This window comes from Salminus brasiliensis, chromosome 18 (genome assembly GCF_030463535.1).
Source record: "Salminus brasiliensis chromosome 18, fSalBra1.hap2, whole genome shotgun sequence".
In the NCBI taxonomy this organism is placed as follows: Eukaryota; Metazoa; Chordata; class Actinopteri; order Characiformes; family Bryconidae; genus Salminus; species Salminus brasiliensis.
In genome coordinates this window covers 5,741,065-5,760,428 of record NC_132895.1, presented here as the reverse complement: position 1 = coordinate 5,760,428, position 19,364 = coordinate 5,741,065, and the positions used below count along the sequence as shown (strand labels likewise).

At 43.2% G+C, this 19,364-nt stretch overlaps 1 protein-coding gene across 2 annotated transcripts in view; it reads right to left on the bottom strand.

The window, feature by feature from the left end:
• Positions 1 to 19,364, bottom strand: part of dnai1.2 (dynein, axonemal, intermediate chain 1, paralog 2) — a 47,779-nt gene that overhangs the window by 13,902 nt on the left and 14,513 nt on the right. Inside the window, exons 17-19 of one of the 2 annotated variants that reach the window (XM_072661811.1) lie at positions 14,310 to 14,458; positions 10,921 to 11,020; positions 1,396 to 1,578 (exon numbers count right to left, since the gene is read on the bottom strand). In XM_072661811.1, the coding sequence (XP_072517912.1) occupies positions 1,396 to 1,578; positions 10,921 to 11,020; positions 14,310 to 14,458 (432 nt within the window). The remainder of the gene's footprint in view (positions 1 to 1,395; positions 1,579 to 10,920; positions 11,021 to 14,309; positions 14,459 to 19,364) is intronic. The other variant, XM_072661812.1, reaches the window with a different exon arrangement.

Below are 19,364 nucleotides of genomic sequence, written 5' to 3'. Positions count from 1 at the left end.
GGGATGGGGCAGCAGAAGGTCAAAATTACAGGCAGTACCAACCAGAATCTCTATGTTAGCTGGTAGCAGGACAACAAAGTCAAACTCAGAGGCAGAACCAATCAGAATCTCTTTTGTAGCTGTGAGTGTGTGAGTGTGTGTGTGTGTGGGGGGGGGGTGTCAAACTTAGAGGCAGAACCAATCAGAATACCTATTGTAGCTGTGGGTGGGACAACTGAACGTCAAACTTAGAGGCAGAACCAATTAGGGGGGGGGGGTCAACACTTTTTTCCCACTTCAGATATTGTAGCTGAATATTCCAGTCCTCTTTATTACTACTACACTACTACACAAGGCTATGCTCAGACTGCCAGCCCAAATCTGATTTTCAGAATATCTAGACTGTATTCATTGATTTGTGATAGTCTGGACAACCACAAACCACATGAAATCAGATTTGTGCAAACTGGATGGTGCTTTGGAATGCGATTGCAATCAGATTTGTACAGATGCGTCTGAGTTTGGACGCTCTGGGTGCTTCAAATTTATTTTGTATCACTCGCAGAGAATGCCTACATCATTACCAAAGCAACCGATCCAGATAAGTTCGTAATGTCCGGACACTCAAATCAGATCTGGTCACTTGCGAATAACAGTGCGGACAGTGATCTCACCGATGTGCCTACAGTCTGAACACAGCCTTAGACAATTCACAGACTTACAAGAAAACCTTCCGAGAAATCTTCAGAGGCTTCTTTCGCACTGGCTGTGAAACAGGACAATAGGCTGTCTTAGGGGTAGCTCTGGGTTTACTAATCGAGAGCCGGATAAGCAGCATCTCCGTACAGTCAGACTCTGTGCTGCAATGTCTGATTGATGATGAGAGTTTTAACGCTGGCCGTCTCTTTCCTTTTACCGCTTGCTCTTTCAGAGTGTGGAAAATGAAGTTCACTTTTATTTATTTGCTCCAAGTTTTTAGAGGAACCTGCTCAAACCCAATCAATAATAACAAATTGATTTGATGACTCGAATGACCTGGCTTGCTTCCTTGGCAGGAAAGCAAACGTTAATTAAAAAAACCTAAGCCACCAGCAGTGGCTCGCTTAAACGCTGAATAATCAGCTTACATCCTCATTATAGATTCCACACAACCTGCTGATAACAATAATCTGCTCAGCTTTATATTATGGACTGTATTAGATGCAACATTCTGAAAGAACCCAACTAAGCTTCATGACACAAACTAAAGCTAATTAAAATACAATGCAAAAAAAGCAAAGAAAGGAAAAAAAGGCAACGAGGCAGAAAATGACTCATAGATTAGGATGAAAACTGCACAAGTTACTGCTTAAGGCCAGAACACAGGAGTCTGTCTGAGCACAGCAGTTGAGGCCAGCACAGGCAGGGCTGGCTTACCTTGGGCTTCTTGCGGAGGTTGGGAGAAAGCTTGAGGATGGTGACGTAGCCCCGGTCGTCGCCCACAATGACGATGGGGTATACAGGGTTGAACTCTATGTGAGTAAGCTTGGTCTTCTTAGCCACCACTGCTTGCTGGCAGATAGCTTCGTATTTGTTAACACTGAGGTCAAACACATGGACCTGTATGTGTCAGAGAGAGAAACAAAGAAAACCCTGGTAAGAGTGATATTGGGACAGCTTACCTTATCAAATACCAGGCTTTTTTCAGCGGAACTTTTGTAATGTAATTGGGACGTTCTAAAACTTTTGACTGGTAGCAAATATTTTCAGTTTTCATTGGCATTTAAGCAGTTCAGGTCCAGTGAATAACCTGAAATGGTACACGAGTCCAGTGAGCTCAAATGGTACAGAGGTTAGCAGTAAAATGTCAGAGATTATGATTTTATTTTTATTATTTATTGAAAAATAATGTAAAAAAAAAAGAAATTAAAATTAAGGGGCCTTTTTAGGGAACAGGTCATTGGTTACAACGGCCAGCTGGTCTGTAGTGCGAAACGCTTTACAGCAGCCGCCATGAGCAGACAGGGGAGTATACACCAGAGCCTGTGTATGGGATCTCTCTACAGGTTCTCTGGTTTACCCTGATTTAATAAATCTTTATTGTAACAATACACATACATAGCTGCATTAAACATTAACATAGCATCAGCTGGTCAGTCCTTTCTTTTATTGACATTTAAGCAGTTAGGGTTAGGGTTAGGGTTAGTCCAGTGAATATGAAATGGTACAGAGGTAAGCAGTAAACTGTCAGAACTGAGAGAGGAGCAAATGAAGTAAGCCACCACCACAGGTCACACTCATGATGACCTAGGATAATCACTTAATGGATACAATACCTTCTCTACACCGATCAGCCATAACATTACAACCAGGTAAAGTGAATAGCACCGATTGATTTTCTGGTTTCAATGACACCTAGTCAAGTACTGGTCATTGGTTTACAGAAGTTTCTACACAGAAAACATATAACATTCAATCGATAAAGCTTTACAGATGTGAACATTTTAAAGACTATACATTTAAAGTGTTTAGCAGAGCCTCCTCTCCAGAGTGATTTGTAAAAGTGCTTGGTCGTCCACTTAGCAAATGTATCCATTGCTGGAGCAAATGGCCTTAAGATACCTTATTACTAATATGCTACCAGGAACAGGAGTCAGTGCTGATACCTAGATACAAAGATGCACAACACAGAGATAAGACACCGTACCACCAGTTACTCCAACTACCAGACAGAGGGCTTTTGATATTACATAAAACTCTTACAGCTTACAGCTGGTCTGTAGCAATGGAAGTAAAGTAAGCTTAAAAAATGAATGCATGTGCAAACTCTTTAATAAATAAAAGCAGTGAGTGTGATCTCATGCCACGGTATGGACTAGTTCAGTTCCACCAGCAGCTCATCTGATTTACTTCAGTGAAGGACTGATTAGATGAACGAGTTGTTGGATGGGACCTGTAAACAGTCGGCCTCATTGAGGAGAGCTTTGGAAGGAGTTAAGGCAACACACTCACAATAAATGTAGTGTTCTCTGCATTTCATTTTAGTGCTGTTGAACTCTTTGAACCATCTGCAGTTCCAGGCTGCGCTGTGGCAGCTTCTCACATAGTGTTTGTTGCTCTGATACAACCAGATTTTTATGTAATATCGAAAGCCCTCTGTCTGGTAGTTGGAGTAACTGGTGGTACGGTGTCTTATCTCTGTGTTGTGCATCTTTGTATCTAGGTATCAGCACTGACTCCTGTTCCTGGTAGCATATTAGTAATAAGGTATTTTAAGGCCATTTGCTCCAGCAATGGATACATTTGCTAAGTGGATGACCAAGCACTTTTGCAAATCACTGTGGAGAGCAGGGTCAGCTAAACACTTTAAATGTATAGTCTTTAAAATGTTTACATCTGTAAAGCTTTATCGGTTGAGTGTTATATGTTTTCTGTGTAGAAACAACAACCTTTACGTTTTTGCCATGTTAGTGCACTATATTGGGACTAAGGAGCTACCTGGCATTCAGTATGTGACCACTGATGGGTCTTTAATTGACCTATTTTCAGCTTCTGCCAGGGTGTGAAACTGTTCATTGCCAAAGTACAGCGAGTCTGAAGTGTCCTTTACAAGCAGAACACACTGCCTCTGCCAGCAGTACCAATAAAGTCAATGAGTAGTGCGAGAACTCGTACATGCCTTGGGTATAATACTGCGAGCTGTTTGAGTCCTGGTTTGAGCTGGAACTACTTACAGTATGATGTTTATGATATCGGAGATCGGTGATGAAAAGTGGAACTTGTTGTTCACTCTAAACTCTAAAACTATAAATTACACGTCTGTCACACTCAGGTTTGTTAGGTTGTTATCTGTAGATAAGCCGGTCTATGGGATCTCTCTACAGGTTTTCTGGAAAACACTGATTTAATAAATTGTACATATATACAATATACATGTTTAACATTGAAAAGGTGGCAACATTAAACATTAACGTACAGTTAGCTGGCTAGGACATTAACTTCCAGTCATTGTTGTCACCAAACTAAGCAGTTGTGTGGTAACTGGCCCTAATTCTAGCGGCAGCTCGCCAAGCAGCCAGCACTCAGTAGCAGTAATGCTAGCGTCTCTACTTCCAGAACCAGAATTTGCTGTAGAAAGATGGAAATATACAGGAATGCATCTTTCTACTTTCTAAAATGTAAAGACGATCCTGGACAGGTTGGTTAGACACTATTTTAGCTTTCAGTTTTGAGCCGTTTAGCTCCATTCTACCGCTATTCATTGAGGACTCATTTTGTGTGTGGCCAGGCTCTTAACTAATCATCTCTGAGCCGCCGATTTCATCTTCAGATTCTTTTGGTTTACCCCTGGCATTAACAATGCTTTTGGTGATCGGATCGCTTTCAAATTTTTACTTGTCCACATGAAAAGCCAGGCGTAAACACCCCCAATACACACTGCCATCGGAATAAAATCGAACTCAAGCCATGTTCGGATATATTTGGTTAGGGTTAGTTTAGGGTTTACTTGAGAAAGTAAACTCTAATCTTTTCTGATCACACTGGAGACGCATTTTTAATGTGTAAATGTCTGAAGTGTAAACAGAATTCGGTCAAAGTAGATCCAGATGCTATCCAGATACAAAACGCAGGTTAGTGCCAGGTGTAAACGGGCCCCCGTGAGACAAATACAGCCCAAATCTCATTGGAAACCCAAGCGATGGACGAAGAGGTTTGGAGGCATGGTTGGGAGGTTGATCTATGACTTCTTTTTATAAAATGGGGGAAACAGGGAGTGGCCAAGCTCCTAATAAACCGGTTCTGGGCAGCTTAGAAAGCAAACAATAAAACAATTAGAGGCTTTTTAGTATCAGCAGTCGGCACATTCTCATTCAGAACGTTATGTAATAGAGGGGAAATACCTTCTAATCAATTATCAATGAAGGCAGAGTCACAGCAGTATTCAATTTACACCCGAGGGGGCGCACTAGACAGGTTTCCAACCGCTAAAGAGTCATTTGTCAGCACAAACAGCCTTTGTTGGACAAATCACTTGTTTTACCCAATGTTACGGGGGGTATATGTATGTTTTTGGTATATGTAGGATTGTAGAATATATATATATATATTTAGAAACTATGGATATCTGCATAAATATGAGATGATTAATCCTGATTATCCTCATTATTTCAATCGTTTGCTGGCCTTTGACAGTAATAAAAACTTATGCCCAGGTAAACAGCCGTCCATGTTTGCAAGACGGTTGCACAGTGCGGTATATGTGTGTGTATGTACGTGTATGTCTCTTTGAGAAGCCAGTTTCATTGACAGAAACACAGAAATTGGACAGACAGAAGTGAGTAGCTCTCCAATTAAATACACAGTGGAAACACTCAAGTCCAGCGCAACTTCCCACTTCCCACACACAGGACTAACAACCATGCGAGCAAACAGATGCCGACACTGGGGTGTTTTGGCCAGAGTACTGAAAAACAGCTTAATTCCGCCAGTGTGCGCTCACACTTTAAAAATAAGGAGAAGAATCTTAGATTCACAATCTGGACATCAACACTGCCCATCAAAAGTTTAGAGACATCTATGGGGAATGTTGGGTGTACTGACTGATGGTCAGCACACACAGATGAGGGATCAGTCTCTCAGAGGAATGGAGAAAGCCTGCAAGCGAAGGGTGATCTGCGCTTTGGTGATCGGGTCACATTCGGATTTCACGTGTCCGCATGAAAAGCCAGATGTAAACACCCCAAGACACATTGCATTATCTTAGGTGGTCTTATCTTAGGGTACTTAAATCTCGTCCACATTTAACTTATCTCAACTATAAGTGTAAACAGAAAGTGTTGTCTGTGATTGGATTCCATCAGGCAAATACGGAAATATGTCTGCCGAAAAGAAAACAACATTAATGTGGACCTGGGCTTTGCTTGCACTTATTTACCAGTAGATGAGAGCAGTATTACAGAGTTTACAGGGATGTTCTCCATTGATCACATATGGCATATACACCCCGACACCACCATAACTACCCAGATCCTAGCGGTCAAAAGCTTGGGTATCCCGACCCACCAACCTCGAGTGCACTGTTTTTGTTGTCATGAAAATAGATCTGATCTGTCTGGGGGCAAAACCTGACTGTGAAACCTGGGTAGAGAGACATGCTTGTTCAGACTGAGATGGCACGTTGCGATGACTGTTTTTTATGTGGGGGTTTAGATCAAGAAGGACATGCCAGTAAACACAAAGCGGAGCGTTGGAATGTAACAATGTTGGAAGTAAAAATCAGAGGATTTTCTTCTGGAGCAGTTGTGGTGTAAGGGTTGGAGAAGCAGCATTAAACAACATAACCCCTAAGTGCTCCCCTGGGCACCACAGCTAGTGCTGCTTACTACTCTGGGCATGTGTGTGTGTTTACTACATTGGTGGGTTAAAACCACAAATGGTTACTAAGGGGTCCTTCTTCCTTCTGGTTGGCAGTGTCAGATATCCTGGTGCACACCCTGTTAGAGCCTCCATTTCATGCAAGCACACCTACTTCAGCTCGCAGCGCTACCTCAGGAACAAAAGATTGTTTTTTTTCCTCCTCCACCCAGAATCCCCTCATGCGTTACACTTCACCGCCTTCTCCAGCCTCTGGCTCAGGTAGGACTGATGGTCTGAACACACAGGCGAAGGCTCAGTCTCTCTGAGCAATGGAGAAGGTTTTGGGTGAATGACGAAGCCTGCGAGTGAAGGGACATGATTTCATCCTTAGTTTCTCCCTGTTCGACAAATACAGACTAAATCGCAGTGGAGCGATGGAGGAGGAGGAGAGAGAGAAAGAGTGAGAGAGAGAGAGATAAGGGGAAACCAGGAAAAATATGGGGAGAAAGGAAACAGGAAATATGGCTGATTTTAGAGCTCATCATCCTTCAGTGTCATTGGCCCGTGAGGCTACCCGCCCCGGCACAGCAGGCCAGACAGCAGGGAAGAGTCGCAGTGAAGATGAAAGGGTACAGAGGGTGAGAAGAGGGCTGAGAGGTTGCAGCCTTGCCACTGGTAAATATTTGTCAACCCACATGGCTCATAATTACTCATGGAGCACGTATCAAATGCAGGGCCCTATTCTAAGCAGCTGACGCAGGGGCGCAGGAACACACATGCGCACACTTACACACCCGCCAGGGCTAGCGAAGCCATCTGTAACTGTGGGAGGACCACCGAAAACCACACACGCTTGCACACTGACCAACAGCATGGCTGTCTAAATAGGGTCTGAAATGCCACTCTCACGGTGGCCAATTAGGGCCTGACCGACACAGTAGCATGCATGTTTGGGCATCCTGAGCCAAAATTGCGAGTAAAACTGATCTGCAAAAGGCACAAAGTCAAAGATTAAACAGTATTTTTACATTTTATGCATAATTAATGTATTATTGTATAAAGTATCACCATGTACTTCACGGTATTCAATCTTACAGATAACTTATACCAAGGTCTCAGACCCTAATTAACTTGTAAAGGCTATGGCTTGTTCATAACCATTGTTAAGAAAATGCCAGGTCGACTCTATTGTGGTCGTTTGTGACACCACTATGACCCGAGAGTCGTGAGTTCGAATCCCGAGCCATGTCGCTTTGCCCTCAGCGGCCAGAGTCTGATAGAGCCCATTTGGCCGTGCTCTCCATGTGGGTAGATGCTCTCTCCCCTCATCACTCTTGAAAGCAATTGGTCGGCACAGGACCCGGTGCTTTCCTCTAAGCTGCTTGGCAATGCCGTTGCTGGATTTGCATGCATCAGAAGAGCCCTGTGTTAGGTTCTTATCTCCTAGTGTCGGGAGCATTGCTAGCGTTGGGGGGCAGGGGGTGTAGGAACGGTTGGGTTAATTGGCAGTACCAAATTGGAAGAAAATAGGAAAGATTTGCCAAAAAATAAATAAATAAATAAAATAATAATAATAATAATAATAATATAAATGCTCTGACTTGTCAAACCTTGTACCAGCAATCAGTCATAGGCTCCTCTAAGCAGCTGTCTAATACTCTGAAAATTAAAATACTTGATGTCCACAAGGCTAGGAGATGTCCACAAGGAGAAGGCTATAAGAAGAAGTGTTTTCAGGTGGCCATTTCTTTTATTTATTTATTAAGAAAAGCCAATTAACATGAATTGTGGAGGACAAGTTGAGGTAGAAGAAGAATACCGTTTTAATTGGTATTTAGCTTTATTATTCATAACTGCAGTGTATAAACAGCTCACAGCTGATGTAATTTTCATAGCCTAGATATTAATGAGCACAGCAATGTTGCCACTTAGCCTGGCAGTGAGCACGATAAAGGTAATACGATGATACTGAGAGTTGTGGGTAATTGCAGGGGATAATGCACTTAGACTGTCATTTTCCAAAGCACTTAAAAGCACATCTCCTGAAGTACTCACAGCGAGCGATGCGATACACACACACACACACACACACACATACATACATTCATATACACACATGCATTGCACCATAGTCAGACACCCCTTCATGGGGCATCATGGGTGTTAATGAAACACCATAGCTGAAAGATAATGAGATTCCACTCTGACCATCCCATAGTACTGCACACACACTCACCTGCAGCACACACGCACACACACTTACACACCCACCTGCGTTTGTGTTAATAAACTGCGGAGACAGCCGTCAACCTGCCTGACATTAACAATCAGTCTCAGAATAGATGTTAGGCTCTAAACACCTGTCCTGGCCCTTCGGTTCCACTTTGCCTTTTTTTTTGGACAGCTTCAGGCAATCTTGCATGGATGCCAGTTGTCCCGAGTTATTTTCAGATCCATTCTGTTTGGTTTCAGTTGCGTGGCTCATCAGGGAGCTGTTTCTGGCTCTCCGGTCTGTGCCAGTCTGAATGACTGACTGAGCATGCGTTTGTGTGTGTGTGTTTGATGGGAAGGAAATGAGGGTGAATGGCAGTGTATCAGTCAACCTGGAGCTTCTCCAGAGTACTGTTCCAATCCTGACTGCTCCTGAACTCAACAAACATGGCAAGGGGACAGCTGAACCAGACCATGGCCAACACCTTCACAGCTTGTATTAATGATGGAGACAGCGACAGTGGCAACAATGATGAAATTCCCCATAATCATTTCTAAAACTGTCCTCAGAGAAGCCCAGTTTATCGCCTAGTTCATCTAATCAGGCCTTCATTAACGTGAATGAGGTGAGCTGCGGGTGTGACTGAACTAATCCATACAGTGATCCATACAGCAGCCAAACCTGTGTTCTAATGTCGCATGTGGTGTCTTGGTTTCTCCTAATCCACAGATTTTCACTGACGTTTAGGTCGTGAGACTGTGAGGACCATGGCAGAACCTTTAGCTTGCTCCACTTTGAGGTTGACCATTGTGGACTTTGTGGAGGTGTGTTTAGGATCATTATCCTGCTGTAGAAGCTTTTTTCATTATTAGCCTTTTTTTACATATGGCAAGACGTTTACTTGCAGATCTTGACTAAAACAAAAACCCAAAGCACGATTGGTCCACCTCTGCGCTACAATTACTCAGGATTACACAGGATCAGCTATTTTATTACCCTTGATTTCATGTCCCAATACTTTTGCCCATATAGCGCATCTCCTGATCATCTAAAAACTTGTATTCAGTGGTTGGCAGTTGGCTGTTGAGCAATACTTTCTATTTCTTGAAGCTCTCTTCAATCTAGAATAGTTTCAGGGTAGTTATTGTAGTGTAAGTGATTTTAAAGATTCATTTGAATGCAGTATGAATCGCAGTATGAAGCGTGTGTAGTTTTTATAGTCTGACAGTAATAACTATGGTGGAGTGAATGGCCTACTGTAATTGTTTGACCCTGGAGCGTCCTCAGTAATAGCAGTCCTGTTCCAAACTGCCTGCCGCCAATGGAATAGCAAAACCTGTTAACGGACAAAGCCATGCATTGTGTGGCTATTGCTATTAAGCATGTCCAGTGGTTTAACCTGGACACAGACATCTAGACCAGTGGTCTCCAACCTGGTCTAGTCTTAGACAGCTACATTTCTGCATGTTTCAACTCCAACACACACCAAACACACCCCATTCAGCCATTCACCCCAATTCTCAAGGCAGCAATTAGTTGGATCAGATGGGATGGATTAGGGTTGGATTCAAAGTTTGTGGGAAGGTACCCCTCCAGGAGCAGGCCTGGAAACTACTGATCTAAATGTAGGGAAATTAATCCAGCTGGAATTGTCACCTTAGAAATACACCATATGGCCAAATATTTGTGGAAGGCTGGTCACAAACACCTGTGGATGTTTCAGATCTGAAGTGAGAGTAGAGCATGAGTTACTCCTCTCTCTCCCCCTCTCTCTCTCAAAGATGACTGAAAAAATATTCATCCGATGGGGGCAGTTGTGGTGGTCTACCAGATTAGGGCTCCTATTTTCTGAACTGATTTTTCCATTGACTTTCTCTTTTCTGCTAGTCACCTTGTCCAAATGTTTGTGGACATGCCTTCTAATAAATGCATTCAGCTACTTTAAGTGGCACCCATTACTGACGCGGATGCAAATGTACACAAACAGCTTGCCTAGTCCTTGTACAGAAGTACTGCCAATAGAATCTGACTCTCTGGAGCAGATAAACATGAACCTATTGGCACCATGCTGCCTAATAATGCCAGGTGTGGGCTAGAGGGGTATAAAGCCCCCCAGCATTGAGCTGTGGAGCAGTGAAAGAACTGTGTTCTCTGGAATGATGGATGGTGCTCCTTCCAATACTTTTGGGATGGGTTGGGGAGTTAGGAATGAGGTGTGGGGTGATTATCCAACACCCTGACCTCACTACTGCTCTTGTTGCTGCATGCAATCAAATCTTCAGAGCAATGCTCCAGCACCTAGTAGAAAGCCTTCCCTGGAACAGGCCTGGAAACCACTCATTTACATTTGGAAAGTGATGAAGTCTATGAACTTTTTGATTGGCAGAGCTTACCTTTCCATCTGTGGTGACAGCAGCAAACACGGTGGAAGAGTATGGGGACCAGGCCACGTCCCCCACAGGCGCATTCAGGTCAAAAGTGAACATGGGGCTCCTGGAAAGCACAAGACGAAACGTTCTTAAAGACCTTCATTAAAACATTGCCTGCACTCACTCTAATTAGCAAAGTGTCCTCATGAAGAATGCAAATCCACCTAGCGATGATCATTTGGGGAGAATTCATAGGATTCTAGTTAAATACATGCTTTTGTTGGAGAACAGCTCCAGGCTGGAGGCCGGCTTATCTGGCTCATAGCCCCGAGTGCCTGGTGTTTCTGCACAATAGATACACTCTGTGTCCTCTATCGCGCAGCCACCAGGGCTACTGCAGCTGAACCGCTCGAGCACACACACACTTGCACACACGTCTGCAAATTTGAAATCAATGGCACGTTATCATCCCAGTGGTCAGTACAAAAGGCTGTTGTCATGCTGAGCAGGCAGGTGGATGGATGCATCCGGCTTGCACTCTCCCCCTTCATTACACATACAGATTAGATAGGAGAGCATCTCATTTCTAACCCATTCTCTCCATGTATCGGTCATTCTGTGAGTGTCCACACTGACCTGCACGCCTGCAACAATTTCTCTGAACAACAGAGCAGAATTTGAAAGCAATGGTTAAACCCAAAATGAATTAGAGGATAAGGTGGCTCCCAATTAAAGGAAGCTTACACCTCACTAATTATCACTGTAATGTGTATTAATGTATAAGGAAATTTATAGAAATTTAATTTATAAGTATTTATAGAACTGCCGACCTTAATAGGATTTTCAGCACAACAGTCCCAGTCTCAGAGTTTACTCAGATTGGTTACTGATGAGAGAGGTCAACAGAGCATGGCCAGACTGGTTGGAGCTGACAGAAAGGCTTACAGTAACTCAGACACCCACTCAACAGAACAACTGACCAGAATAGCATCTCAGAGTGCACAACATCTCCAAGACATCCTCGAGGCAGATGGCAGATTCCATTTCTGTCTGCCAAGAACAGAAGGCTGAGGATGCAGTGCTGAGGCACAGGCTCACCAGAACTGGACAGTTGAAGACAGCAGAAATGTGGCCTGGCCTGATGAATCTTGCTTTGGGCCCAGGAACACCAGTCAATCTTCACCTGAACGCCACAGCCTATGAAGAACTGATGACCATATGCATCCCTTCATGGCCACAATGTACCCATGTTCTAAAGGCCGCTTCTAAGTCATCCCAAACTGGATTAACGAACATGACAATGAGTTCTGTGTTCTTCAGAGTTTTCCAGTCACTGGATCTGAGTCCTAGTCAGTTCTGGTTTTAGTTATGCAATTATTATGATTCTGACACAGATGTGCAAATGCACACACACAACTTGCCTGACCCTGTTAAGAAAGTACTGACATAAGAATAGGACTCTCTGGAGCAGATAAATATGAACCTATTGGCACCATGCCGCCTAAGAATGCCAGGTGTGGGCTAGAGGGGCATAAAGCTCCCAGCATTGAGCTGTGGAGCAGTGGAAGAACTGTGTTCTCTGGAGTGATGGATGGTGCTCCATCCAATACTTTTGGGATGAGTTGAGGAGTTGGGGATGACGTGGAATGGTGATCATCTAATATCCTGAACTCATTGACCCTCTTGTCGCTGAATGCATTTAAATCCTCACAGCGATGCTCCTCCAAAATCTAATAGAATAATAGAGCCTTTTCTGGACAGTAGAGACAGTTACTCCAACAAAAGCAGGGTAAACTCTTTAATACCCTTAATTTTGGAAGAATAAATTAACGAACAGGTGTCCCAATACTTTTGTGCATATAGTGTGGATCAGCCTCATAGTTCAAAACTAAAGAAGCAAACCTCAGGCACCAAGCCTGTCTTGCTGATTGACTAGATTTAGGATATGTGATATTTGATTGAACTACAACTTTTAGTTGTGAGGTGATGAAACAGTGTATTTCTAGCTTGTCTGCTTGGATGCAGTACTCCTCTAGATAACAGTGCTTGAATTTAATCCACTACAGGAGACAGCAGCCTTAAATAACTCCTCGTTCTGTGGACGGTGAATGATAGCCCTGGGACAGACAGTTCTGCCTCTTCCCTCAATCCATACAAGAAGGCTTCAGTCCACTAGCATGCATTAGTATCAGTATCTGCATTTCAAAGCCTAGGCTGCATTTCTCGGATGCTACGTCGTAGAAGTCTGTTCCAAAGTGAAGGACTCTTCATATACAGCCCAGAAATGCAGCCTACGTTCAGAGTGATTTTGAGATTGTTTTTAAAATATTCATATTATATTTTTATAATAAATAATTCATTTCAGTTGTAAGAGGCGGGAACTTTCTATTGACGTCACCACACTGCCTCGTTAGACTGTGGCTACTTAGGACCGTAATGGGACCGCTCTACCGAGGATCCGCTTCATATGTCACAAACCCTATAAACACTTTAGGAGGTAAAGATCTAAGCCAATAAACCATAGCTGTGTCCTAAACCATGCCCTATTCACCATCCCCTACATGTGAAAATCCAGATCACTATATACAGCACTATTATAGGGAACAGAATTCCACAAGGTAGTGAGTGACTTCGGACACGTTGGTATGTGTGTAAGCTAACTGCATCACAAACAGTCTGAACGTCTGTTCCATGCCTGTTTAGTGTACATCTTTGTTCACTATATATTATAGTGCATTGTGGGACTGCTCCAGTGCACTGACAACTCGGCACTATGCTTTCGACACCACTAAGAATGGCTAAGCCCTGAAGTAGTGCACTATATAGTGAACAGGGCACAATTTGGTGCACAGCTATTGTTTAAACAATATAGCAAACACACACACACACACACACACACATACAGCTGAGCCTAGTCTGCAACCTATTGTTTTTATTTCACTACAGCCCTCTGCTGGTGAATTTGGGGAGCATTAGTAAACACACCTTAAAATAACAAGAGCAGAGAATAATAAAGACAGACCACACCAAGCATAGTGCGCTCTGTCGCAACATGACACAATAATTATAATCATTACTCACCCGGGGGTCTTTCAGTGACAGCTTAGGGACTGGCTAATTGATTTGTCAAATGGTGGCACTGACAAGCTAATTATGTTTATTTTAATAACAACACAAGGTGTATAACGCCTTTAATTTGATTGTGCTATTTTTGAAGTAAAGACAATAGGGTTCTGACTGTATCCTTATATCCCGTGAAGCTGTGATGCTTCTGTGAAGAGCTTCCCGCTCTTATCTCAGAGACTTCATTTCAGATACTGTGCTCTGCGGTTTCAGCTTTGTGTAATGTTGCTGCGATGCTTTGACACAGTACTGCGTGCAGTAACGGCATGATTGATGAGTGCTGCACATACTTGATGGTGTGATCCCATATCTTGACAGTCCAATCAGAGCTGCAGGAGATAAAGACTTTAGGATGGAAGTGGTTCCACTTCACTGCGTCCACCGCCATGTTGTGCGCAGCGTACGTCTCCAGGAACTGACTGGAGTAGGACTTGGAACACTGCGAATGAAAAGACACAGATCCGCTAGTCACAAATTGTCCTTTAAGTGACGGACACACGAATACCGTTCACACAAGAACCCCAGCTTTCTCACTAGTTCCTTTAGAATTTCAATTGCCAGTTTATTAGATGCACTTACACTATGTGTTCAAATGTTTGTGGACACCCCTTCTAATGAACGTATTCAGCTACTCTGCACCCAGTGCTGACACAGTTGTGCTAATGTACGCACACAGCTTACAGTCTAGTCCCTGTAGAGAAGTACTGCCAGTAGAATAGGACTTTCTGGAGCCCATAAACATGGACCTACTGGCACTATGCTGTCTAATGCCAGGTGTGGGCTAGAGAGGTATAAAGCCCCCCCATCATTGAGCTGTAGAGCAGTGGAAGAACTCTGTTCTCTGGAATGATGGATGGTGCTCCATCCAATGTTTTCGGGAGGAGTTGGGGAAATAAGGAAGAGGTGGGGTGGTGATCATCCAACATCCTGACCTCACTATCGATTGTGTTGTCGCTGAACACAATCAAATCCTCACAGCAATGCTCGTAGAAATCTAGTAGAAAGCCTTCTTTGGACAGTAGAGTCAGTTACAACAAAAACAGGATCAATTCTTTTTTAATACCCTTGATGAATAAGCAGGTGTCCCAATATTTTTGTCCATACAATGTAATTAGTAATACAGAGTTAGACCCACTCATCAGTGGAAAGGGACAAACATGGGAGCAGTGCTGACCAGATATTATTTATTAGAATGTTACATGGGTGAGAAAAGGTAGTCCAAGTATGGTGTGGTATAGCATGGTGTGGCTCAAATGTGTAATTGAACCTTAGTCTGCCACACAAAGGACAGCGGCATTACCCACTATGCTACACCACCCACTACCGTGTAAGTGTCATTATCGTGACTAGTATGATTCATCACCTACTCAGCAGTGATCCCGCGTTCCCTTTCCAGTGAGGGGTGTCTGGCAAATTGTGCAGCAACAAATGGGCCACAGTCATTAACAGTATACCTACAAAAAGTGGACTTGACAAAAGGGTCAATCAGTGTAGGTTTGACTATGTACATGTACTGCTATATAAAATGGGGTACCCCTGACCCTGAAATTACATATTTGTTGATTTCTGAAAAGTGAAAAGGCAATCTCTGCAGCAAATAAACAAACTTGGACAAAAGTATTCAGACAGCTGTTAATTCAATTGAAATCAAGGGTATTAAATAGAGCTTACCCTGCTTTTGTTGGAGTAACGGTCTCTACTGTCCGGGGAAGACTGTCTTCTAGATTTTGGAGGAGAATTGCTGTGACGATTTGATTGCATTTAGGAACTAATAGTTAGTGAGGTCAGGATGTTGGATGATCACCTCCTCCTAAAAGTATTTAATGGAGCACCATCCATCATTCCAGAGAGCACAGATCTTCCACTGCTCCACAGCTCAATGCTGGGGGGCTTTATACCCCTCTAGGCCACACCTGGCATTAGGCAGCATGGTGCCCATAGGTTCGTGTTTATCTGCTCCAGAGAGTCCTATTGTATTGCCAGTACTTCCTTACAGGGTCTAGTCAAGCTGTTTGTGAGTGTGCATTTGCACGTCTGTGTCAGCAACACGTGGAACAAAAAGTAACTGAATGCACTCAATTAAAGGGAGTGTCCACAGACATTTGGACATATATGGTTGGTTTCCCAGACAAGGATTAAGCCTAGTCCTGAACTACACAGAATTCTGAATAGAGATTCTCCACAGAAAGGAACATACAGCCCTGGTTTAGGCTTAATCCCTGTCTGGGAAACTGACCCACAGTGTTTTTACAACAACATTCTCCTGCAAATGCTAACGGCACACTTACTCTGTATTTATTTAATTGATTTCATATCAATAAAATTGTAAATATACTGATGTCACATGCAAATGTTTGACCACCCTACTAAGTCAGTATCTATTTTATGAGTGTGTAAGCAATGCTACACAGTTCCACAGCTATGTCCACTAAACTTTCCTGATTGTCCTTTTCTGACACATGGGGCAGTGGTGGCTCAGTGGTTAGAGCGCCGGGTTATCGATAACAGGGTTGTGGGTTTGATACCCGGGCTCGGCAAGCTGCCACTGTTGGGCCCTTGAGCAAGGCCCTTTACTCTCTCTGCTCCCCGGGCGATGGAGTTGGCTGCCCACCGCTCTGGGTGTGTGTGTGTGTGTGTGTGTGTGTGTGTGTGTGTGTGTGTGTGTGTGTGTGTGTGTGTGTGTGTGTGTGTGTGTTCACTACCAGATGGGTTAAATGCGGAGGACACATTTCGCTGTACAGTGTACAGTGACAAATACGTGCACCTTTACCTTTGCTCTGTCTTTCTGGGCATCGTACAAGCAGCCCTATCTGAGAGTTTTCAGTGATGAAAGAAGGGGTGGGAAGCAGAGGGTTAACCTGAGGGATAAATCTAGAGAAGTAGCAGAATCCAGCACTGCCTGTCAGTCTGCAGAGCCAGAGGAAGGAAGACTCAGCTTGCGACGTGTCTCTGGCACACCGAGGATTAGACCATCCCTTATAGCTCTAGTCCACAATGTCTTTGCCAAACACAGACAGCTCGGCTGGCTTTTTCCAACAGCCGATTGATTGCATCTATTGCTTCCTGTTTGCTTCTTTCTCTCTGCGGCTGCAGTGATATGCGCCTCACTGCACTCTAAAATACTGTGCACAGTCTGACCTTTTCTTTATTTTTTGTTTACTTTACAAAACTAGCTGTCATCACATGTAATATGATCTCCTCATATAACGACAATAACAGTGTAGTTTAGAAACAGTGCTGTCAATCAGTTCACAAACACAAGCAGCTGTGCTGTTATCCCTGCTGAAAAAAAAACAGCCTGGCCAAATCAAGCTGGATAAGCTGGTTAAGGTGGCTGACCAGCTTTACTCCTGACCAGCACAGGGTTTCATTTCATTTCATTTGAGTTTGATGGTTTATCTGGTCAACCACCAGGACCACTGGTTGACCCTGCTATTGAAACTAGTATGACTAGCAAGCTGGTCGACAAGTTAGACCAATCTGACCAAACTAGTCAACCAGTATGACTCGGTCGACCAGCATGAACCGCATGACTAAGCTGGTCAGCAAGCCGAACCAATATGACTTCGCTGATCAACCAGCATGACCAAGCTAGTCAACCAGCATGACCAACATAATTGGCATGACTAAGCTGGTTAAGCAGTATGACTTTGCTATTTAACCGGAATGACCAGTATGATTAGCATGAATATGCTGGTCAACCAGCATGACCACACTGGTTAACAAGCTGAATCAGTATAACTATGCTGTTTAACCAGTATTATCAAGTTAGTTGATCAGTATGACCACACTAGTCACCCAGCATGACCGGCATCAACCTGCTGAACCAGTATGACCAAGCTGGTTGACAAGCATGGTCATGCTGCTTATACTGGTTGACCACACTGATCAACCAGCCACACCAGTATGAATACATCTTTCAACAGCATGACCATGCTGCTGGACCCTTTTGACCAGTCAAGTTGGTCAAGTTCGTCATGCTGATAAACCAGCTAACCAGCTAACTCAAATGACACCATACAAAAGCCATTAAGAGCCAGGCTAGTCACCCATCTGAACCAGCCTGCTTACCAGCCTAGAGCATATTTTCATCAGCTTGACAATCAAAGACCAGCTCAGACCACCAGTAAAAGCAGGGATATGAAGACTGTGTAAGAAACAGAGGCCTGCTGAGTCCCGTCCACACTGACAGGGCAAGGAGTCAGCAGTTACTGAATTGCCTGCCAGGCACTGGGGACACATACATCACAATAAACCTTACTGCATCCTCTGCAGCTTTTTAATCCATTGTTTTGTATATGGGCCTTCAGGTATGCCTGTTATGCTGTGTTTTCTTGGAAGCCTAGTAGGACAAAAGTACTTGGCATTCTTTCCAGAGACACAAACATTCCTGCCTGGTGGGAATGGATCTAATCCTGTGCCAGTGCTACTGCAGTGCATACCTGTTATGAGAGAGAAAGAACGGGAAAAGCTGACGCTAACTCATGCTACCCCCTGCTGCCCCCTGCTGCCACACTGGTTGGTGGGATGAGGCAGGAGCTGAGCTGGCAAACTAATGAGAAAGTGTCCTCTCTCCTCAGAGCTTCAGGAAACAATAATAATGAGAGGAAACATGTGCACTCATGTATTAACAACTAACACTGTAGCTGAGAAATGTTCCTTACATTAGAGATTTTCTTCTTAAAAAGAACTAAGCTTTAATGGGAGCGATTTAAATCAGGTGATCTACCACTGGCTCATTCTCCTAGCTCATTTCTGTGCTTAATAGTTACAATGCCCAGCCCTACATTAGTCCTTTAAAGCCTGAGGCATCACATAAATGCCACACAAAATTCTGAATTCTAATTAAAACTGGAGTGTTTATTTGACATTCTGACCTATTATTAAAAAAATAAATTAAAAATGACTTAATAATAATAACAAACAATAACATATGACTTTTGTGCATCATACTTGCAAGAGAATCTTTACATTTAAAATGTGAGTGTATTGTTCTGGTGGCTGCAGAGTACAGATAATCATGTATCTGAGCATGTATAGGTTTCATTTTCTTATTTATGTACATAATTATTGTTATTTAATGTATTTTATATTATTGTTATTATTTATATATCCTAAAATATGTATTTAAGAGACCCTGCTGTTGCAGAAGTATCAAAAACTCAAATGGCTGCTGTTTTCTCATCCTATATCACATGGTTACAATGCTTCATGTTTGATCAATCAGATTGGATCCAATTCCTTTTTTCCTCTATGATATCTGATCCAACATCTCCCTATATCAAGCTGGTGCTAATACTCAGTATTGGATCAGTGTATATATTGCAGAAATCAGGGATGTCCCG